This window comes from Hyperoodon ampullatus, assembly GCF_949752795.1.
Source record: "Hyperoodon ampullatus genome assembly, chromosome: 10".
Lineage (NCBI taxonomy): Eukaryota > Metazoa > Chordata > Mammalia > Artiodactyla > Ziphiidae > Hyperoodon > Hyperoodon ampullatus.
Window position 1 is genome coordinate 71,343,632 of NC_136923.1, and position 24,920 is coordinate 71,368,551.

General features: G+C 39.0%; 1 protein-coding gene across 1 annotated transcript in view; it reads right to left on the reverse strand.

The window, feature by feature from the left end:
• KIF6 (kinesin family member 6) overlaps nucleotides 1-24,920 on the reverse strand; it is a gene marked incomplete at its 3' end in the record, with an annotated part of 412,258 nt that overhangs the window by 300,271 nt on the left and 87,067 nt on the right. The window contains exon 6 of the mRNA XM_079712640.1: nucleotides 20,364-20,473. Coding sequence (XP_079568766.1) covers nucleotides 20,364-20,473 — 110 coding nt within the window. The remainder of the gene's footprint in view (nucleotides 1-20,363; nucleotides 20,474-24,920) is intronic.

Here is a 24,920-nt window from a genome sequence, read left to right on the forward strand (position 1 = left end):
GATGTGATCTATCCTGGAGAATGTTCCATGCGCACTTGAGAAGAAAGTGTAATCTGCTGTTTTTGGATGGAATGCCCTATAAATATCAATTAAATCTAGCTGGTCTATTGTGTCATTCAAAACTTGTGTTTCCTTGTTAATTTTGTGTCTGGATGATCTGTCCATTGGTGTAAGTGAGGTGTTCAAGTCCCCCACTATTATTGTGTTACTGTCGATTTCCTCTTTTATAGCTGTTAGCAGTTGCCTTAAGTATTGAGGTGTTCCTATGTTGGGTGCATATATATTTATAATTGTTATATCTTCTTCTTGGATTGATCCCTTGATCATTACATAGTGTCCTTCCTTGTCTCTTGTAACATTCTTTATTTTAAAGTCTATTTTATCTGATATGAGTATTGCTACTCCAGCTTTCTTTTGATTTCCATTGGCATGGAATATCCTTTTCCATCCCCTCACTTTCAGCCTGTATATGTCCCTAGATCTGAAGTGGGTCTCTTGTAGACAGCATATATGTGGGTCTTGTTTTTGTATCCATTCAGTAAGCCTGTGTCTTTTGGTTGGAGCATTTAATCCATTCACATTTAAGGTAATTATCGATATGTATGTTCCTATGACCATTTTCTTAATTGTTTTGGGTTCGTCTTTGTAGGTCCTTTTCTTCTCTTGTGTTTCCCACTTAGAGAAGTTCCTTTAGCATTTGTTGTACAGCTGGTTTGGTGGTGCTGAATTCTCTTAGCTTTTGCTTGTTTGTAAAGCTTTTAATTTCTCCTTCAAATCTGAATGAAATCCTTGCTGGGTAATCTTGGTTGTAGGTTCTTCCCTTTCATCACTTTAAGTATGTCATGCCATTCCCTTCTGGCTTGTAGAGTTTCTGCTGAGAAATCAGCTGTTAACCTTATGGGAGTTCCCTTGTATGTTATTTGTCGTTTTTCCCTTGCTCCTTTCAATAATTTTTCTTTGTCTTTAATTTTTTCCAACTTGATTACTATATGCCTCAGCGTGTTTCTCCTTGAGTTTAACCTGTATGGGACTCTCTGCACTTCCTGGACTTGGGTGGCTATTTCCTTTCCCATGTAAAGGAAGTTTTTGACTATAATCTCTTCAAATATTTTCTCTGGTCCTTTCTCTCTCTTCTTCTTCTTCTGGGACCCCTATAATGCGAATGTTGTTGGGTTTAGTGTTGTTCCAGAGGTCTCTTAGGCTGTCTTCATTTCTTTTCATTCTTTTTTCTCTATTTTGTTCCTCACCAGTGAATTCCACCATTCTGTCTTCCAGGTCACTATCTGTTCTTCTGCCTCCGTTATTCTGCTAATGATTCCTTCTAGTGTAGTTTTCATTTCAGTTATTGTATAAGTTCATCTCTGTTTGTTTGTTCTTTAATTCTTCTAAGTCTTTGTTAAACATTTCTTGCATCTTCGCGATCTTTGCCTCCATTCTTTTTCCACGGTCCTGGATCATATTCACTATCATTATTGTGAATTGTTTTTCTGGAAGATTGCCTATCTCCATTTCATTTAGTTGTTTTTCTGGGGTTTTATCTTGTTCCTTCATCTGGTACATAGCTCTCTGCTCTTTCATCTTGTCTATCTTTCTGTGAATGTGGTTTTTGTTCCACAGGCTGCAGGACTATAGTTCTTCTTGCTTCTGCTGTCTGCTCTGTGGTGGATGAGTCTATCTAAGAGGCTTGTACAAGTTTCCTGATGGCAGGGACTGGTGGTGGGTAGAGCTGGCTGTTGCTCTGGTGGGCAGAGCTCAGTAAAAGTTTAATCTGCTTGTCTGCTGATGGGTGGGGCTGGGTTCCCTCCCTGTTGGTTGTTTGGCCTGAAGAAACCCAACACTGGAGGCTACCCAGGCTCTTTGGTGGGGCTAACGGCAGACTCTGGGACGGCTCACGCCAAGGAGTACTTCCCAGAACTTCTTCTGCCAGTGTCCTTGTGCCTTGGTGAGAAACAGCTGCCCCTGCCTCTGCAGGAGACCCTCCAACACTAATAGGTAGGTCTGGTTCAGTCTCCTATGGGCTCACTGCTCCTTCCCTTGGGTCCCGATGTGCACACTACTTTGTGTGTGCTCTTTAAGAGTGGAGTCTCTGTTTCCACCAGTCCTGTTGAAGTCCTGCAATCAAATCCCACAAGCCTTCAAAGTCTGATTCTCTAGGAATTCCTCCTCCCGTTGCCAGACCCCAGGTTGGGAAGACTGACGTGTGGCTCAGAACCTTCACTCCAGTGGGTGGACTTCTGTGGTATAAGTGTTCTCCTTTTTGTGAATCACCCACCCAGCAGTTATGGGATTTGATTTTATTGTGATAGCGTCCCTCCTACCGTCTCATTTTGGCTTCTCCTTTGTCTTTGGATGTGGGGTATCTTTTTTGGTGAGTTCCAGTGTCTTCCTGTTGATGATTGTTCAGCAGTTAGTTGTGATTCCGGTCTTCTCAAAAGAGGGAGTGAAAGCATGTCCTTCTACTCCACCATCTTGAACCAATCTCCCCATTATTATTTCTAGTAATAATATTATTAGACTTGAACTCTGGTCTTTTGATTTCCCAAAGAACTTAATCAACACCTTAAGGTAATTGTACCACCACCAGTCTGCCATTTCAGAGGTGCTGGCAACCTGTATATGATTTATTGCCTGTCTGAAAAGGAGCAAAATTGAAATGAGTCATTTAATGTAATATATCCTACATGATTCAAGGATGCCCGATATCACTGTGGCAACATCTTCACACTTTCAAGAGGTTTCTGCTTCTTACTGTGCTTAGGCTTTCATATGCTATGAAAACAGGTATCACCAAAATAACTCAAGAAAGAGAACTGGAAGCTGCTACAGAAATGCAAAACCAAAATGAGAATTATCCATGACAGGTAAAGACAGAACCAGACTAGGCACAATTAATGTGTAGGAGAACCAACACTTTTCTCACAGCTGGTTATATTTATTAATTTATTGGTTATTGTCATTTAATTATTTCACTAAGATTTAGCATCTATATGAAACATACTTTCATTTACATCTTCTTTTTTCTCAAAATTATTTCCATATATGATAGATTTTAGTTTGCTAATAAATTGATAGGATCATCTTTCTGTATTATAGTAAATTAACCAAACTTCTCCCACCCCAAATCAATATCACTTTGCAACCGCCAACAGACAACTGGCTTCCAAATCTAATGTATGTAACCATGGCTTATCATAGACTTATCTATTGCCTACAGGCAACCACCATTAGCATGATTTTCCAGATGTAAACATTTAACATAAAAAACTATGCTTGTTATCCTCCCTCTAACACTAATACCCTTTGCCTCAGCCATCACATTCCTTCTGGTGCTCCAGGTTCACAAATAATGCATTGTTTAATGAAATGTCTTGTTTGGCTTAATTTCATATGGAATTACAGAGCCCATACACTAAGATTTATCTTCTTCAGTGCTACCAACTTTTTTTTTCAAAGAAAATCATTTTCCTCCCATTTTCACTAATACTTGCTTTCAGTTCAGATTTTATAGTTTCAGTATGACACATTATGTGCTCAAGTTTTCCACATTTGGGGAAATTATAGGAATAAATAGATCTCGAGGCAATGGATTTGTAATTTTGGAAAGATACAGCATTTCCTCTGCCAAGTAAATAGCTTTATACACCTCTAAGTTTCCACTATTGCATTTTACAAGTTTATTTACTTTGGTTTATTTTCATTTTAACATAAATTTTATTATTTTTCCAAGTATAAAAGTAATACATCTTCTTGTGACAAAGTTCAAAAATTTTTAAAGTAAAAAAAATTTTTAAAAGAGTCCCATCACAAAGACAATGATAATGATATAATTCCTTAATTTTCTTATGTATATTTTGTAGATTTGTGGTTGAATTATAAATGTATACATGTTATTATATCCTTTAATATTAATGACGCTATCTTCCTTTTACTATTTTCGGATACAGGTGCAGGGAAGGAAATGAGGGATATACATGGATTTTTCCCCCAAATAACTAATTGTGGCTCACAGTGCAGGTTGCCTATATGGGATCTTATGTCCCTTTCTCCCTATTAGGCTCTGATTTTGTTCAGGGAGTTATTTTAAAATACTAGAATTTCCCTGACTCCCTTGCAACTACAGTGGCCATGTGACATAATTCTGATCAGTCATAAGTTAGTGAAAATCAATGGGTAGAGCTTCAGGGAAGACTGTTAAAGGGGCAGCCTCAGGCAGCACATGACTTTTGTGCTTCCAGGAATGTGGATGTGATGTGGAACGTAATGCAGGCATTTTGCAGAGAACTGAAGCCACATGCTGAGAATGGCTCAGTAGAATGACAAAAGGAAGTCCGGATGGCCTCCCGGAACTACCATAGCAGCCCTGGCTGCAATCTCCAGAATTCTTACCATGTCTAGTGGTTGGGGGGGAAGGAACGAACTATTTGATTAAGCCACTGTAAACTGAACTGCTGTTACCTGCAGTTGGCAGTTAATTCACTAACAAAAATGTTCAATATCATTGACTGAATAACTCTTCCCTCTATCTACATTAACTAATAACATGTTTATAGGATCTGATTCTGGTTTATCTGTTCTTCATCTGTTTAATTTTGAAGCAGTATAACGTGATTTCATTATTAGAGTTTTTACCTAATTTCAGTATATGGTGTCACCAGTACTCCTTCATTTCTCTATTTTTCAAACACTTCTTTGCTCTTCTTGGTTGTTTATCCTTTCAGATAAACTCTAGAATTCTAACTATTTTCTAAAGTCTTTCAGGTTTTACTTGGAATTTCATTGAACTTCTACATCAATATGGGAAGAACTGACCGCTTTAAAGTGTTCACATTTCTCATTCATAATAGCTCTCCATTTACCTTCAAGCCGTCTTTTATTTGTCACCCCAAACTGTACTATTGTCTTCACAAAGTCTCTGAACATTTCCTGAGTACTTCACCTTTTTTCACTATCAAAAAAGAGATCTATTTTGCCATTATTTCTTCCACCTGGGTTATTCCTAGGGCTTGCTTCTTCAATTGAGTTAGATATGTACTGGAAGATAATAGGTGGTCAGCCAGCCTGAAGAACATCAGTCTGACCTCTGGTTCATAATCACTAGCTTTCATTTTGTAAAATGTCTCCAACTATCCTAGAACTCAATCTGAAAGCACAAGGTCCAGCGTAATTGGCTAAACTGCTACGGATACGTGGGCTAACTGCTATGGAAGTTTCAGAGCAGGGAGATTAATATGCTACCTGTGACCTTTATCACCCGGTCCAGATGATCACTCTAGCCACCTGACAGAACCTCTTCCCCTCACTCACTGAGATTTCATTCTCAAGGCTCTTCCCCACATACACCCTCTCTACCATGACTCAGCACTCCTCCTGCCTTGGCAGCACTGCCAGCTTGTGGCTCAGTCAGAACTCTGGTCTTGGCATATGCCAGTAAAATCAGGAAATCACTGAGGGTCATGGGAGCAAAGACACTGGTGTGAAGGGACTGAAGTGAGCTGTGACAGAAAATTATTGGCTGATATGGGCTCCATTCATGAGACTACTGCAGCTCTAAATGATTTGCCTGCCTTTTTTGCATTTTCAGACATTATTAGCTGGATATTTTAGAAGTTGTGTTTTATGGAAGTCTCGGGAGGTGTTTCACATGCATGTTACATTTTCCAACTAAATGGTTAGTAAAATGAAGAATACAGTTTAAATTCTTTATAATGCCCCAAAAGAGCTCACCGAAATTCTTGCAGCATAGTGAATACTTCATACATATGATGTTGACACTCTCATAAGGTTGTAATGCTTTTTTTCTCTGTTGCTTGAGCTGTAAGTGTTACAGGTGTTTCCAAACCCTGAGTATTCTTCTTAAGGACAGAATAAAGTGACCTGGCAAACCTAAGTTCTGCAAAACTCTTTTAGGTAATCCTATGGTTTTACTTTAGATGCTCAAAATTCGGAACAGATTTCAAGAAAACATGGTGTAGTATCAGCATAAATCAAACAATTCATACAGCAATTACAAGGACTGGACAATAAGTTAAAAAACATCCCCAAATCCATATCAATACATAATTTTAAAAGTGCATTTCACTTCTTAATCTCAGGAAAAGAAATTGTATGCAGTTGTTTATATACAAAGCACGAGGAAAATGGAATAGACTGAGGTGACAATGTTTTTCATGTCATTAATTAATCTCATGTGACTAAAACCCCTGAAATCACAGATATATTTTTACATTCCAGATATATGAAGGAAAATACTGCAGCTGTTTCTCCCATCCTTTTACTCATCACATATTAGGCAACGGGTGGTGAAAGCTAACACCTCTGTATGAACTGAATGTTTGTGCCCCCTACACCACCACCCGCCCCACAGAAAATTCATATGTCGAAGCCTAATCCTCAATGTGATGGTATTCGGGGATGAATCTTTGAGAAGCAAAGGTTCTCTCTCTCTCTCTCTCTTTCTACCAGGAGAGAACACAGAGAGAAGACAGACATCCTGCAAGCTAGGAAGAAAGCTTTCATCAGGAATCAAATCTGCCAGCACCTTAATCTTGTGCTTCCCAGACTCCAAAACTGTGGTAAATAAGCATCTGCTGTTTAAGCCACCCAGGCTATGGTATTTTGTTATGGTAGCCACACTAAGACAACCTTCTATCTAAGACATTTCTGATATTGAGAATGATCTCTTTTTAACTGGCCATTCAGAGTAGAGGAAACAGCTTTCCCCTTGTTATTACTCTAGTGGGACAGGCTTTGGGTAGAAGTGTGTCAGTTTCAGGCTGGAAAAGTTCTCTTTTCCTCTACCATGGTCATTTGCAATGCTCCATTTTTTCCAGGAACATACTCCCTGGCCCATTCGTCACACAGGGTATGACTGACCATCACTGGTTACTGGTCACTTGTTCAGATAATCCTGCAGGACAGCACCCCCAGCTTCTCGAGAGGTTGCCTCCCAGCTGTGTCAGTAATTGACTCAGTTGAAGAAAAGGCTGGAGTTAGTTTTAACTTTGAGATCTGTGCTTACAGGCCCAGAAATCTCAACTGCTAACTGGGGCCAGAAAAATGACACAAATGAAAAGTGTAATGCAGTAGGTAGGTATAAGAATTGAAGGATTCATGTTTCATCTAAAGGCAGTAACTTCAAAATTTTTAAACATAAAATGTGTAGACCAAACAAAACATATTTGGTACTGATGCAAGGAGTGTCCAGAGCATAAGTGGAAGGACTAACTTTCAAAAGGACAGAGTTTCCTGAGATGAGAGGAACACAGGTGATAGGGAAAAAGGGAGGAAGGCAGGAAGTTGAGGGAATTCATGTCTGACAACTTCCATATTCTCTGAGGTAAGGATACAATTGGCATCGGAGAGAACTGGGACAGGTAGTTCTCGACTACAGAGACATACGTTTGACATAATTATTGTGAGGCGTGAGAGAAAAAGTTCTGGGAACATGAAGATATTGCTTAGCAGGCTGAGGGCCCAGGTGAGGTTGGAGACTGTAATGTGGCAGAGTTTTCCTCTAGTCTTCTCTGAACCCCAGGTTCAAATCAGTGTCCTCAGAGAACCCAAGGCATCTTGCCACTTACTATGTAAGATGAAAATGATCAGTTTATGGGTCTGTTCTACTAGATGAGAGACCTTTGAGGTCAGGAACAGATACTCTCAGCCTTGCAGAGTGTCTGACACACAACAGACAGAGCTGCACTGGACTCAAAGCTTTGGCTCACACAAGAGGCTCCCAGGGCCTGAAGAAGCCCAGAAACCACAGTCGGCTCAGAGCTCAGATGGAAAACCAGGATAAAAATGGATCTTCCAGGCAAGAGCACCATCACCCCCAGCTCTAATGTTTGACTGACCGAGGTTGATATCCTATCTCTTGGCAGACACGGAATTTTGAGGAAATATCACACAATCTATGTGAACCTTAGTTTGGTCACCCATAAAACATGTATTATGAAGTAACAGGGAAGAAGCTTTTGTATTCTACTACAAGTTAATCACTAAAGGGATGTTGCCTATAAGCTTAAAGTATACATAATGGCCCATCTCCGGGAAGCCTGCTTCCCAGGTAATGAGCATTACGCTAAAATACCTTTGTTTAGCTCACAGGAAACATCCTGACCAGACCCACCCATGAATGACTGCAGGGAGGAAGAAATTAACACATCTCCTCCGGAGGCTGATGGGAATCAGGAAGTGTTAGACTTTACTCCCTCCCCTTTTAGTATAAAAGGAGCCTGAACTCTAACTCAGGCAGGATGGTTCTTTGGGGCATGAGCCCACTATCTTCTCGGTTTGCCGGCTTTCCGAATAAAGTCATTATTCCTTGCCCCGATAAAACTCGTCTCGCAATTATTGGCGAGCAGTACGAGCTTAGACTCTGTAACAATGATACTCACTTCCTTAAATGAGAGGTTTTCCCTGGTACCTCTAAAAAAAACTTTCCCCAGGTGGATGAGTGAAGGGATTAAGGCAGACCACCTGCGTTAGAAGCACCTGGGATGCTTATTCAGACATAATTGAATCTTCTGGAGGTGGAGGCCAGGAATCTGCATTTTTAACAGTCATTCCAGGTGCTTCTTACACGTAGTTAAATTTAGAGCCACCGGATTATAACATCTTCCAATTTTGCCCCTCCTTACTCCTACTGCCACCTGAATGGTCCTAATAACTTCCCACAATGCTCTGGGCTCACTCTGACCTCCATCCATCTCATTCCTGTCCTGTACACTACTGACCGATTTTTCTTCCTGAAAGGTAGTTCCAGTCATGCTGTGCCCTGGAATAAAAATCTCCAAGGGCTAGATCTTGTCTGCCAAATCCTTGCTTTCATACCTTTCCAATCTTAATGTTCTCACCTACTCCCTTACTGGGTTCCTGCTGAACAGATTTATTAACTGTCACAGAACAAGCTCTACGCTTTGCAACTTCCCTACCTTTGTTTCCACGTGAATGCCACACTTCACTGCTCCAAGTCCTAGCCCTTCCCTCAAGGGCTATTTCACACACCATCTTCTCTATGAGTCCTTTCCTGTTTGCTTGACCTGATGTGATTTCTTTCTCCTTTAAGCCCTTGTCATTCTTTGCACCTCTCTTATGATTTTCATATTCCACTTTATGCTATTTTGTACTATTTTTATCCACTGTGCTATGAGTTCCAGGAAGGCAAAGACTATGTTAGTAAGCTCAGTGCCTAGCATAGTGTGTGGAACCAAGTTGGACCTCAATAAATGTTTGCTAAATACATGAGTGATTCCACATGACTAGGCTATAAGCCAGGAACGCAAACACTTCTGTAACTCCTATGGCACTTAGCAGTGTTTTATATCCAGTAGGTCTTAGAAATATGGTGAATTAAATTTAACATCTGTCAACTTTTTCTCCTTTGATGACAAATTATTTAAAAATCACAACACAGACAAGATTTCAATACTGAACACTAGATTTTACTGACTTTTTTTTAAAACAGTAATAACCATGACTGTCTTTGGAACCTTAAATGGAATATGCATCCCTATTTAGGAATACTAAAATTATACTAAAGTAAGGTGACTATTTTCCCTATGGTTAAGACCAGTAGTTATACTGTTTTACTTCATGAGACATACTTAGATTCTAACTATATTCCCTTTATAGCATATGACATAATGAGCTTTCAAAAGTAGAAGTTCTATTTTCATTTAAATTACTAAATGCAGAATAGCTTTAACACACACATGTGTATATGCATATATATGTCTATAGATAAAAATATAGACACTTACTGTTTTAAATTAAAATTATTTTTTGTGATAATTGTATATTTACATGCAGCTGTAAGAAATAATGCAGAGAGATCCCATGTACCCATTACCCGGTTTTTCCCAATGGTAACATCTTGTAAAACGATATTAAAATATCACAGCAAGGACATTGGCATTGATGCAATCCACTGATTTAGTTCAGATGTCCCAGTTTTGCTTATGCTCACGTGTGTGTATGTGCTTTAGTTCTATGCATTTTGATAGTTGTGTGTATCTGCAGCCACAGTCGAGATACAGAAGACTCCTTCACTACAAGGATCCATCACTGGACTCATATAAACATTCCTACTTCCCTCCCTAACTCCTGTCAACCACTAATCTGTTATCTACTTCTCTAATTCTGCCATTTAATGAATATTACAAAATTGAAATCACAAAGGATATTACCTTTTGGGATTGGCTTTTTTCACTCAGCATAGTTCCCTGGAGATTCATCCAAGTTGTTAAGTGTATCAATAGTTCATTCCTTTTTGTAATTGCTGTTTTATTAAACTTAAACATCCATAGTTTACATCGGGGTTCACTCTGTGTTGTAAATTCTATGGGTTTTGACAAATGCATGAAGTTATGAACCCACCATTACAGTATCATATATAATAGTTTCACTGCCCCCAAATCCTCTGTGCTTCACCTATTCACCCCTCTATTCCTGGCAACCCTCTTCAACCACTGGCGACCACTGATCTTTTACTGTATCAATAATTCTGCCTTTTCCAGAATGTCATACAGTTGGAATCGTATAGTGTATAGATTTTTCATACTGGCTTTTGCACTTAGCAATATGCATTTAAGGTTCCTCCATGTCTTTCTGTGGTTTAGTAGCTCATTTGTTTTTATTGTCAAATAATATTCCACTGCATGGATGTACCATGGTTTGTTTTCTATTTGCCTATTGAGGGATATATTGGTTGCTTTTGGTTTTTTGGCAATTATGAATAAGGCTGGTATAACCATTTGTGGGTAGGTTTTTGTGCTGTTATAAATTTTCAGCTCAGTTAAATACCTAGGAGTATGACTGCTAGATCATATGGTAAGACTATACTTAGTTTTGTAAGAAATTGGAAACTGTCTTCCAAAGTGGCTGTACCATTTTGCATTCCCACCAGCAATGAATGAGAGTTCCAGTTGTTCTGCATTCTTGTTAGCATTTGGTATTGCCAGTTTAAAAATTTTAAAACGTATCTTCTGTTTTAACTACAATTCTTTAATGACAGAAGATGTTGAGCATCTTTTCATATAATTATTTACCATCTACATATCTTCTTCAGTGAGGTGTCTCTTCAGATCTTTTTCTCATTTCTTAATTGAGTTGTTTTCTTGTTGAGTTTTAAGAGTTCTTTGAATGTGTTGGATACAAGTCCTTTATCAGATATGTGTTTGGAAATATTTTCTCTAAGTCTCTGGTTTGTCTTTTTATTCTATTGACAGTGTCTTTCAGAGAGCAGATGTTTTGAATTTTAATGAATTCAACTTATGTATTTTTTCTTTCACAGATCATGCTTTGGTCTTGTATCTAAAAACTTATTGCCAAATAACTAGAGCAATAATTGCAAAAAGTGACTGACTTTAGCTTGGTGCCCTGACAGCTTGTATACAAAGTCTACAGGTAGTCAATAGGCATACACTTCTGCAAGGGCAGAGAGGTAGAACTCATTAGAATATAAGAGAAGAAGAAACAGAAAAGGCAGAGTACATGTGGGAAAAACAAGAACATCCATCATGTGATTTGGGGGAAGCTGTGTTGCTCAGTGGTAAGGAACCTGTTACCGAGGCTATTATTGTACAATATCAAAATGACCTTGAATTCCATTTTACATGGTTAAGCCAAGTTTAAGAATGTGGAAGGAATCAAATGTGTATATTGTCATTGTCCCTCAAATCGATGACTGCAGGAGAGAACCAAGGTCAACAGACATTTTGCCTACTGCTTTTGGATGGTATTCAGAGTGCTTAGGACTTTCCAGCTCACAACAAATAAAGCCAGTCAACCTAACTGATAGGATTTCAGAGTGAGAGCTTGTCCCAGTTCAAAAGTGTGTGAAACCAGATTAACAGTGCATACTCTTAATCCAATCCAGGTATAGCAAAAGTTGCACCCCATTATAAAGAATTGCTTTATACCTTAATGAAAGGCAAATCCTCTAAAATCCCCAGAAAACTAGCAGACTCAATACCAGTCAAATCCCATTATCCCCACACCAAAAGACTATGCAGCTATTGAGTTGTTTTGGAATTTTATACTATTGAATATATATAAAGTAAACAGGCCATAGTCCTGGCATATGGGAATCTTTTTTCTTAATGAGAATTTTCTCATTTTTATTTTTAATGAGATTTGTTGTCATGTAATTATAGTCTGAAATGTAAGATAAGCAAATCTTTCAAACCGCTTTTGTATGTGTGTGTTTGTGTGTGTGTGTGTGTGTGTGTGTGGTAGTTCATTGAAAACATCTGTTTTGTAACTGAGGGCACTTCTGACTTGAGTCAGTGAACTCATTCTCCAACAAGAGGACAAAGCTACTAAAGAAGGAGGAGTAGTTTAAGACAGAAAGCTGGCACCAGCTCTAGAGACAATCTGACCAACATTGAGAACCACTACTAAATGCCAGGCACACTGGAAAATGCAGACACACAGTGAATTAAGGCTTTGTCCTTGCTCTCAAGAGGCTTAAGGTGCCCGATTCAAGATGGTGGAGGAGTGAGACGTGGAGATCACCTTCCTCCCCACAAATACATCAGAAATACATCTACATGTGGAACAACGCCTACAGAACACCTACTGAATGCTGGCAGAAGACCTCAGACTTCCAAAAAGGCAAGAAACTCCCCACGTACCTGAGTAGGGCAAAAGAAAAAAGAAAAAACAGAGACAAAAGAATAGGGATGGGACCTGCACCTCTGGGAGGGAGCTGTGAAGGAGGAAAGGTTTCCACACACTAGAAGCCCCTTCACTGGCAGAGACAGGGGTGGGCGGGGAGGGAAGCTTCCGAGCCACAGAGGAGAGTGCAGCAACAGGGGTGCAGAGGGCACAGCGGAGAGATGCCCGCACAGAGGATCGGTGTCAACCAGCGCTCACCGGCCGAGAGGCTTCTCTGCTCACCCGCCAGGGCTGGTGGGGGCTGGGAGCTGAGGTTCCGGCTCCGGAGCTCAGACCCCAGGGACAGGACTGTGGTTGGCTGTATGAACACAGCCTGAAGGGGGCTAGTGCATCACAGCTAGCCGGGAGGGAGTCTGGGAAAAAGTCTGGAACTGCCTAAGAGGCAAGAGACCATTGTTCCAGGATGAGCGAGGAGAGGGGATTAAGGGCACTGCCTAAACGAGCTCCAGAGACGGGCGCGAGCCACGGCTATCAGTGCGGACCCCAGAGACGGGCATGAAATGCTAAGGCTGCTGCTGCAGCCACCAAAAAGCCTGTGTGCAAGCACAGATCACTATCCACACCTCCCCTCCTGGGAGCCTGTGCAGCCCGCCACTGCCAGGGTCCCGTGATACAGACTGGAAGTGAGGGGATGGAAAAAGATATTCCATGCAAATGGAAATCAAAAGAAAGCTGGAGTAGCAATTCTCATATCAGACAAAATAGATTTTAAAATAAAGACTATTACAAGAGACAAAGAAGGACACTACATAATGATCAAAGGATCAATCCAAGAAGAAGATATAACAATTGTAAATATTTATGCACCCAACATAGGAGCACCTCAATACATAAGGCAAACAGCACCTCAATATATGCTAGCAGTCATAAAAGGAGAAATCTACAGTAACACAATCATAGTAGGGGACTTTAATACCCTAATTTCACCAGTGGACAGATCATCCAAACAGAAAATAAATAAGGAAACACAAGCTTTAAATGATACATTAAACAAGATGGACTTAATTGATATTTATAGGACATTACATCCAAAAACAACAGAATACACTTGCTTCTCAAGTGCTCATGGAACATTCTCCAGGATAGATCATGTCTTGGGTCACAAATCAAGCCTTGGTAAATTTAAGAAAATTGAAATCGTATCAAGTATCTTTTCTAACCACAATGCTATGAGAGTAGATATCAGTTACAGAAAAAAAATCTGTAAAAAATACAAACACAGGGAGGCTAAATGATACACTACTTAATAACGAAGAGATCACTGAAGAGATCAAAAAGGAAATAAAAAAATACCTAGAAACAAATGACAATGAAAACACGACGACCCAAAACCTATGGGATGCAGCAAAAGCAGTTCTAAGAGGGAAGTTTATAGCAATACAATCCTACCTCAAGAAACAAGAAACATCTCAAATAAACAACCTAACCTTACACCTAAAGCAATTAGATAAAGAAGAACAATAAGAACCCAAAGTTAGCAGAAGGAAAGAAATCATAAAGATCAGATCAGAAATAAATGAAAAAGAAATGAAGGGAACAACAGCAAAGATCAATAAAACTAAAAGATGGTTCTTTGAGAAGATAAACAAAATTGATAAACCGTTCACCAGACTCATCAAGTAAAAAAGGGAGAAGACTCAAATCAATAGAATTAAAAATGAAAAAGGAGAAGTAACAACTGACACTGCAGAAATACAAAGGATCTATGCAGCCGCATAGCACAGGGAGATCAGCTCGGTGCTTTGTGACTGCCTGGAGAGGTGGGATAGGGAGGGTGGGAGGGAGGGAGATGCAAGAGGGAAGGGATGTGGGAACAGATGTATATGTATGACTGATTCACTTTGTTATAAAGCAGAAACTAAAAAAAAAAATAAGTTTGAGATTAAAAAAAAAAAAAGAAATACAAAGGATCGTGAGAGATTACTACAAGCAACTATATGCCAATAAAATGGACAACCTGGAAGAAACGGAAAAATTCTTAGAAAAGTACAACCTTTTGAGCCTGAACCAGGAAGAAATAGAAAATATAAACAGACCAATCACAAGCACTGAAATTGAAACTGTGATTCAAAATTTTCCAACAAACAAAAGCCCAGGACCAGATGGCTTCACAGGTGGTTTCTATCAAACATTTAGAGAAGAGCTAACACCTATCCTTCTCAAACTCTTCCAAAATAGAGCAGAGGGAGGAACACTCCCAAACTCATTCTACGAGGCCACCGTCACCCTGATACCAAAACCAGACAAAGATGTCACAAAGACTACAAGCCAATATCACTGATGGATATAGGTGCAAAAATCGTCAACAAATTACTAGCAAAGAGAATCCAAGAGCACATTAAAAGGATAACACACCATGATCAAGTGGGGTTTATCTCAGGAATGTAAGGATTCTTCAATATACGCAAATCAATGTGATACACCATATTAACAAATTGAAGGAAAAAAACATATGATCATCTAAATAGATGAAGAAAAAGCTTTTGACAAGATTCAACACCCATTTATGATAAAAACCCTCCAGAAAGTAGGCACAGAGGGAATTTACCTCAACATAATAAACGCCATATATGACAAACCCACAGTCAACATTTTTCTCAATGGTGAAAAGGGAAACCATTTCCACTAAGATCAGGAACAGGACAAGGGTGTCCACTCTCACCACTATTATTCAACATAGTTTTGGAAGTTTTAGCCACAGCAATCAGAGAAGAAAAAGAAATAAAAGGAATCCAAATTAGAAAAGAAGAAGTAAAGCTGTCACTGTCTGCAGATGACATGATACTATACATAGAGAATCCTAAAGAGGCTACCAGAAAACTACTAGAGCTAATCAATGAATCTGGTAAAGTAGCAGGATACAAAATTAATGCACAGAAATCTCTTGCATTCCTATACATTAATGATGAAAAATCTGAAAGAGAAATTAAGGAAACACTCCCATTTACCATTGCAATAAAAAGAATAAAATACCTAGGAAAAAACCTACCTAGGAGACAAAAGACTTGTATGCAGAAAACTATAAGACACTGATGAGAGAAATTAAAGATGATCCAAACAGATGGGGAGATATACCATGCTCTTGGATTGGAAGAATCAACATTGTGAAAACGACTATACTACCCAAAGCAATCTACAGATTCAGTGCAGTCCCTACCAAACTACCAATGGCATTTTTCACAGAAGTAGAACAAAACATTTCACAATTTGTATGGAAACACAAAAGACACTGAATACCCAAAGCAATCTTGAGAAAGAAAAACAGAGCTTGAGGAATCTGGCTCCCAGACCTCAGACAATACTACAAAGCTACAGTAATCAAGACAGTAGGGTACTGGCACAAAAACAGAAATATAGATCAATGCAACAGGATAGAAAGCCCAGAGATAAACCCACGCACATATGATCACCTTATTTTTGATAAAGGAGGCAAGAATATACAATGGAGAAAAGACAGCCTCTTCAATAAGTAGTGTTGGGAAAACTGGACAGCTACATGTAAAAGAATGAAATTAGAACACCTCCTAACACCATACACAAAAATAAACTCAAAATGAATTAAAGACCTAAATGTAAGGGCAGACACTATAAAACCCTTAGAGGAAAACATAGGCAGAACACTCTATGACATAAATCACAAGATCCTTTCTGACCCACCTCCTAGAGAAATGGAAATAAAAACAAAAATAAACAAATGGGACCATAAACAAGACGAAAAGACAGCTCTCAGAATGGGAGAAAATATTTGCAAATGAAGCCACTGACAACGGATTAATTTCCAAAATTTACAAGCAGCTCATGCAGTTCAATATCAAAAAAACAAACAACCCAACCCAAAAATGGGCAGAAGACCTAAATAGACATTTCTCCAAAGAAGATATACAGAGATTGCCAACAAACCCATGAAAGGATGTTCAACATCACTAATCATTAGAGTAATGCAAATCAAAACTACAATGAGGTATCACCTCACACCAGTCAGAATGGCCATCATGAAAAATCTACAAACAATAAATGCTGGAGAGGGTGTGGAGAAAAGGGAACCCTCTTGCACTGTTGGTGAGAATGTAAATTGATACAGCCACTATGGAGAGCAGTATGGAATTTCCTTAAAAAACTAAAAATAGAACTACCATATGACCCAGCAATCCCATTACTAGGCATATACCCTGAGAAAACCATAATTCAAAAAGAGTCATGTTCCACAATGTTCATTGCAGCTCTATTTACCATGGCCAGGACATGGAAGCAACCTAAGTGTCCATCAAAAGATGAATGGATAAAAAAGATGTGGCACATATATACAATGGAATATTACTCAGCCATAAAAAGAAACAAAATTGAATTATTTGTAGTGAGGAGGATGGACCCAGAGTCTGTCATACAGAGTGAAGTAAGTCAGAAAGAGAAAAACAAATACCATATGCTAACACATATATATGGAATTAAAAAAAAAAGGTTATGATGAACCTAGGGGCAGGACAGGAATAAAGATGCAGATGTAGAGAATGAACTTGAGGAAATGGGGAGGGGGAAGAGTAAGCTGTGATGAAGTGAGAGAGTGGCATGGACTTATACACACTACCAAATGTAAAATAGATAGCTAGTGGGAAGCAGCCGAATGGCACAGGGAGATCAGCTTGGTGCTTTGTGATCAGCTAGAGGGGTGGGATGCGGGGGTGGGAGGGCGGGAGACGCAAGAGGGAAGAGATATGGGGATATATGTATAGCTGATTCACTTTGTTATACAGCAGAAACTAACACACAATTGTAAAGCAATTACACTCCAATAAAGATGTTAAAAAAAAAAGTGGCTTAAGGGTATTTCTAGCAGGACAATAGAAAATATCTAGATCACTTCTTATTCTTTTGTAAAGGGGAGAAGAGCCACCAAATAAATCCTATCCTATGAGGTCACTAATCTTTGAACTCTAGACATTGGAGGTTGGATGGTTGTTAAATATTATATAATTCAATGTCCACATTTTACACACAAAAAGAAACCCAGAAAAGTGAAAAAAATTATCTAAGATTGCAGGTTTGGGGCTAGAACCCAAATTTCCTGACTTCTTCTAATCAAGTGCTCTTTTCTCTATATCACACTACCTCTCTTAGAGGTCAAAGGACTTTTCTCTTCCCATAGTTAGGCTGCACCTAATTATATCAATTAGACTCAGACTCACAGGGCTCATGTTGCTCTCCCTTTACACTCTCATCTTCAGAAAGTCTCCGTCATAGTTTCAATTTAACAGATATTTTCTAAAAATATTAAGGACTTACTTTGGCATAGGTGGAAGAGAGATTACCAATGCAATTAAGGCATACTTCTTTCCTCTGAGCAATGTATGTAAATGTAAACATCTGCTGCAGTATTCTCAGACACCCAATTATATATGTGAAATGCATCACCACCACCCACTCAAGTTTTCTAATGGAAATCTCCGTTTTAGGTCAATGACTCCTTAATTCTCTAGGTCCCCGTGGTAAAATCTTGAAGCTATTTTTGCTATTCTGGCATGAGAGTGAGAGTATCTGGTTTTTTGTTTTGTTTTGTTTTGTTTTTTGCGCTATGCAGGCCTCTCACTGTTGTGGCCTCTCCCGTTGCGGAGCACAGGCTCCGGACACGCAGGCTCAGCGGCCATGGCTCACGGGCCCAGCCACTCCGCGGCATGTGGGATCCTCCCGGACCGGGGCACGAACCCGTGTCCCCTGCATCGGCAGGCGGACTCTCAACCACTGCGCCACCAGGGAAGCCCGAGTATCTGGTTTTAATCCTTGTTCTACCATTAACCAATTAGTTTTGAAACCCTGGGCAAGTCCTACCTCTCTGAGCTTCGTCTCCTCAGTCAGTAAAATGACTAGAGCAGCAACTTGCTGTGATTCACCTTCTTTGCAAAACCAATCAAGTCCAAGGTGCTAGGCATAATCTTTCTTTCAGTCTTTCTTTTTTTCCTTTCCTATCTTTCTCCCTCTCTCTCTTCCTTCCTTCCTTCCCTTCTTTCTATTTATTTATTGCATATCCCTCAGATTTCTCTCTCCTCCATGTTCATCATAGCCAAGCTCTTCATTTCTGGATTGTTACTAAACAAGCTATCAAGCTCTTCCGTGTAGATATGACTTGTTAAAAATGATTTTAAACAAAGGTTAGCCTAGAGGTATACAGGTTAGACTGGAGGCTAGAAAACTAATTAAGAAGCCTATTAGAATGAAGACCAATCTCACACCAAAAGCCTGTCATTCAAATCCCTCAAAAGCTGGCTTCAGGGGCTTCCCTGGTGGCGCAGTAGTTGAGGATCTGCCTGCCAATGCAGGGGACACGGGTTCGAGCCCTGGTCTGGGAAGATCCCACATGCTGCGGAACAACTAGGCCCATGAGCCACAACTACTGAGCCTGAGCGTCTGGAGCCTGTGCTCCACAAGAGAGGCCGCGACAGTGAGAGGCCCGCGCACCGCGATGAAGAGTGGCCCCCGCTCGCCACAGCTAGAGAAAGCCCTCGCACAGAAACGAAGACCCAACACAGCCAAAAATAAATAAATTAATTAACTAATTAAAAAAAAAAAAGCTGGCTTCAGTTGGCCTTTCTGCTTTTACTTCACATGACTCCTCAACACATGGCCTTTATGTATTTAATGCTGCTGTTTCTATCCTTCCCATGAGGAAAGTGCTTCCTTTTCATAAAGTTATTTCCAATAGCTTCTTTAAAATCAATTTCTTCCATGGAGTCAGTAATCTTTCCTTTCTCTTAACTTTTATACACATATTAAGAGTGCCAACAATAATCCCCTTTTCTAACTCCCTCTAGTAAATACTGTTAGCATAAAAAAGATGAGACGTAAAAACTCTTAACATTAACAGAAGAATGTATATAAAGGTTATATAACCTATTTTCTTTATTATCTCTTCTTGTTTCCTTTGCAAATTAAACTAAGCAAATGGTTGTTGACCTTTTTGGTAGAGGATTCATATATACTTGAAACTGCTTTAGAATATTTAATAAGAAAAATATTACAATGCATTTTCTTGGCTCTACCAACATTCTGAAGATGTCTGGACAATAACAATATGAATTGTTACTAATGAATATATGTATAATTTAGGCAAATATTCAAACAAGCAGCGAGTAATGTTATATACATGCTTGCAGAGTAACCTATTCCATTAAGAGATAAGCTCTGAAGACTCTATTTACATTTCAGTTATGAAACCATCAGTGCCAATCTGAGCAAATGCGTGTCAACATTAGTCAATAACAGCAGAGAAGCGTTTGGGGAACACTTAGAGTTTTATTTTCTCTCTTTCAGATTCTTTTATTGCTAATTTGAATACCTTCTTCAGAGAAAGGCCACAACTAGAGGAGTAAAAGGGTTTCATGTGGCAAGAGCCAAGTAGTTCTGTCACATCCCATCAATCCTCTCAGCGCCCACTCTCCGAGATCATTCACTGCATTTGTTCGTGCCGACTCCAAAAAAGATTGTCTCAAGAAATGAATTTCAAGCAGTTTTGGGTCCCATCACTACTGTCTATTTGTTGTAACTGAAAAAAATATCCACTATATTGCAAAAAGATTCTGTTATCCAGTATTTGTTAATTATGATTGAGACCAGAAACATACAAAGTTTCAAAGAAAACAAATGAAGGGAACATCTGAAAGTAATTTTCCCCCATTCTTTGTTGTTCTGCTACTCACGGCAAATCTTCCAAACTGGAGGCTTCATGTCTTGGATCCAATAGATCGTAACCACATTCATTGTAGATTTCCAAATAGGAAATGTGCGTTGTATATATTTTGCTGCTGTCCTGATTGGGAAAGAGAAAGACATTATTAAATGGCTATAAATCACGATTCGGCTTAGAGAAAGATGAACACATTTATCACTAGTTTCCTCACAGTTTCCCTCCTTCACTCTCTCACTTTGTATGGTTTACATTTGCAGTTCGTGACACTTTCAAGTTGCCAGTTACCATATGCATGAGGCTTTTTTTTCCCCCAATGGCCAACACCCATGATTACAAGCAACTTCAGTCTGTTATTTTTTATTAGTTCCACATTATACATAAAAAGTCAATATACACTTAAAATGAGCCAACTTGGTTGCAGAACTGTATAACACACCATTTTTTACTTTCCAGACAGAAAAAAGAACAGAACACAGAATTCTTACTTCAGTTTAAAAATTTCAGTAGCCCAAGAGTTACCATCTTCAATCATAATTCCTTTTTAACTTCTCTAATGTTCAAATTTCCAATGACAAATAGATAACAGACAATAAATAGATATGGAAAGTGAATTCCAGGGAACATAAATAGTTTAGATCAATCAGGTAACAGTAAGAGTGGACATTAACAGCTCACTACCTATACCTTACCTGTTGGGTTAATTTTCCTTGCCCAAGTGGCAAATTAGGGATATCCAACTGTTGGTTAGGGAGAGGTATTTTCTGTGGGTCATTGTTGAAATGCAATAATATAGGCATCAGTGTAATCAGGATAAAAGTCAAGGTGACTGGTCCTACTCTCAGTTCTGCCAACAGACAAAAAGGACCCACTCCCTCTGAGATGGAAAAAAACAGGGAATTTTTTCAGGTCTCGAGAAAATTCCAAGCTCACTTTTTCAATACCAAATATCAATAATAGCACTTCTTGTTTCCCCCAAAACACAAATGCTTCCATTTCTGCAAATATTAGAGTCTTGCTACTGATAAGAGGAGAATATATTTGTGTCTTCGGGCAAGAAGGTCGGCAGATTGTCAGAGTGGATATTCACAGAAAGGATTCTCATCTATATCCAAGACAATCCATTTGACAGGTGTTATTCAAAGAAGGAGAAGACCAAGTCACAGAGATGGAGGAGAGAACAGTGGCCTGCAAATCCAAAGCTGGAATGCTAGTCATACTAGCTCTGAGCCCCTACCAAGTCAGGCCTCTGTTTCCACACTCATTAAGGTGAAGAAACTAGATAACGACTCCCTCGGCATTCTTCAGATTAAAACGAATATGATTCTCTGGTCCTAAAATGTCTCAAACTATCCAAATAAAGATACTACCATTTCATAAAAATGAAATAATACATGAAAAACTAAGGCAGCTCTCAGCCAGCACATGACTGTAGTAAAACACTCAAGCTACAGCTGAAATTCCATGTTTGGTGTTCTGTGAAGGTGAGAGCATGGACTGAATCTTTACTAATCAAGTTTTTCCCAACCAAATGCCAGAAAGCCTGTTGATGTGGGTGACTCTGGATGCTTATGCTGACAAACGGTCTATCAATTATATTGATAGACCTATCAACAGTCTATCATTACTAAAGTATCCTCATTTAGTAATGGCATCATATCAGCATAATTTGGGGGATTATAGCTTGAATTAGTGCAGGAATCAGAGACCACAAATACTAGACAGACTCTGAGTGGCCTTTAGTCTAATCCAGTGTTTCCTAAAATATTACTTAAAACACTTGTGGAAAAAAATGTTCCATGATCAGCATGCATACTGTCCATCTCTGAAAGATTCTCGGAGCAAATTAAAGCCCATGGGGAATCACTCAGCAACATCCTGAGATCCTGTTTAAAACAATGTATTTCTAAAACTTATCTGAACATATGTGAAATATCCCACAGATTATGGTTTGAGATTTTAGCATACGTTTATGAGTTCATCTTAGCATCAGACAAAACTGGGTTAGAACACTGGATCTGCCTTTATAACTGAGTGATCCTGCACCCTTAACCTCAGTTGTTTAATCATGAAATTGGGGATAATAACCTTTAGAATATGGCAGAACTGTTGTGACAGAGGAATAAGGTTCTGTATTTTAAATCCTACCAAAAATGTGTGGCCTGCTAATAGGCACCAATAAATCATTGCTGTTGCTGATGTTATTATTATTGCTGTTATTATTATTTTTATTATTATTTCTGAAAGCCTCCAAATAGAGAATTCAGTATGTGAATACAAAAGGAAAGGGAGAGAAAGGCAAAAAGAACAGCCAACTTCTACGTTCATCAGCAGTGGAGAAACTCTCGTCTTTCAGAAACTAGAAGAAATAATAAAAAGTCAGGAAAATGGCAAGTCCATTGCCCAGAGATGATAGGGATAATGCCTTTGGCTCCTCTGGCTTCTGCATTTTCTGGGCTTTTATTGGAATACACACTTAAAATTCACTGAGCTATGTGGCAGCTACCTTTCCTTATTACTCCTTTTTTACTCTTTAGGACTGCCAGACGGTAATGTAACACACATGTTTGCTGCAGACAGCCTTTTCTCTTGCCCCCAAACAAGTATGAACCTCACAATACTCAAAAATAATGAGCAGTGATTTCTAAAATAAATGGAATCAATTTTCTTCTTTTAAAATCTTTGCAAATGTGCTCCTATCAAACTCACGGGCATTTTAGGACCCAGTATGCACTAGTTCTTAGTTTATCTTGAAATAAATACGTTGCATAAGTCAAATATTTCCTTTAAGGATTCTGGAGGGCACCATGTGTCATCTAAAGCGATCAACTGGGGGCATCTGAGTACCTGTCAGCATTTTTCAGCTAAACAATGAGGACACACTTTATGAAGAACTTCAAAGTTGCCTCTGACTTGTTTCGCCATAGCTCAGTCGGGTTATAACTAATGTGTTGTGCCCCATTGTGTTAATCTGTTCATCTACAAGGAGTTGTCCTGGCTATAAGCTGATCTGATGGGCTCTCTCCAAACCAAGAAGTTATTTAGAATCATTCAGAATGAAATGGGGTTTAGAGTAATGTCAATGACAAACAGATATAAAATAATGAGCCCAACAGATGGTAGGTACTTGGGAGATATTTAGACCTTTAAAACTGTATTTTGGTAAACATAGACAAAATTTAAAAAGAGACAAATAGATTTTCTGTTAGGAAAGAATTTGTTTATTCTGTTTAACTTAATCAGGGGAATTAGCTTCATTTGTTCTGAGTTTCAAAGGGTTCTTTGAAATTGTTCAGCAATCATTTGGCCACACGCATATATATATGGATATTAATGGCTATAGTAATAACTATCACTTTTTGAGCATCTCCTATGTGCCAGGAACTGAACAATATCTTTAAATACAGTATATTCAACTCTCACAGCTACTCCACAAGCCTGAGACATTAAGGAACTGCCCAAGGCCACATCCTGTAAGTAGTGCACTTAGAACCAGGTTGGCCTGCACCAACTTCAATGATTTTCCCAAGACAGCACGCTCCCACATTAGGCCACAGCAACAAAAACTATTAGAAATTATACTCCCAGTTGGCGAAATCTGGGAACAAAACAGAACAGCTAATGTCAGAAATAAATGAGTAAGTGAAAAGAAAGGATTTGGATCCAACATATACACTATACGCTATCCTTGCTTTTCCAAATTTTCTGGCATGCAAAGCTGGCATGTTTGCACTAGTGAGTGATGAGCTGAACTAATGGGTAATTGCTACTTTATGGGTGGAAATTAGAATTATGCAGATCTCAGCAACTTCTCATCTTTGCAACTCAGAATGCAAGCAGCATACAGTTGAGATATTTTGGAAAGACTGTTACACTGACCTAGTTAGGACATTTGTTATACAGAATTGCTACAACCAAAGAATTGTTGGAACTAGTAGGGACGCTGGAGATCCTCTAGTACAATTTAGTCCCTACTTTCACAGAGGGCAGAACTGAAACCCAGAGAAGTTAAGTGACTCATTATGTAGAATTTGTTTAAATACAACCATTAAAATAAAGCCAGTCTGATACCCAGAGGCAGGGTACGTAGTGGTTAAAAAGCACAGAGTTTGGCATCACACAGACCTGGGATGGAAGCTCCAGATCAGCTACTTATGAGGATGCAGAGAAAAATAAATATAACCCAAGACTCAGTCTTCCCAACTATAAAATGGGGATAGAGATACCTACATTGTTAGTTCTATTAAATCCTGATAAAGCAACAGGCATTTGGAACCACACAATAAATGATGCATATAATATAGATAGGAAACTCCTCTTTATAATAATATTAATTGCAATAGGATTTTTACTGTGGTAAATTCCTCTGGGCTTCCATTAAAAGTGTGAAAAAGTACAACCACATTATCCTATTCAGTGCTTTAGTAGCTAAAACAAAGGTCCATTTTGGCAAGAGGATATTCTTCAATTTCTTAATGACAAATATAAAAGTTGGTAAAATGTGTTTTAACCTCCATGGGTGTATCAGAACAAACACCCTTTGAGCCTTTGCTGAAGCAGCATCCCCTTT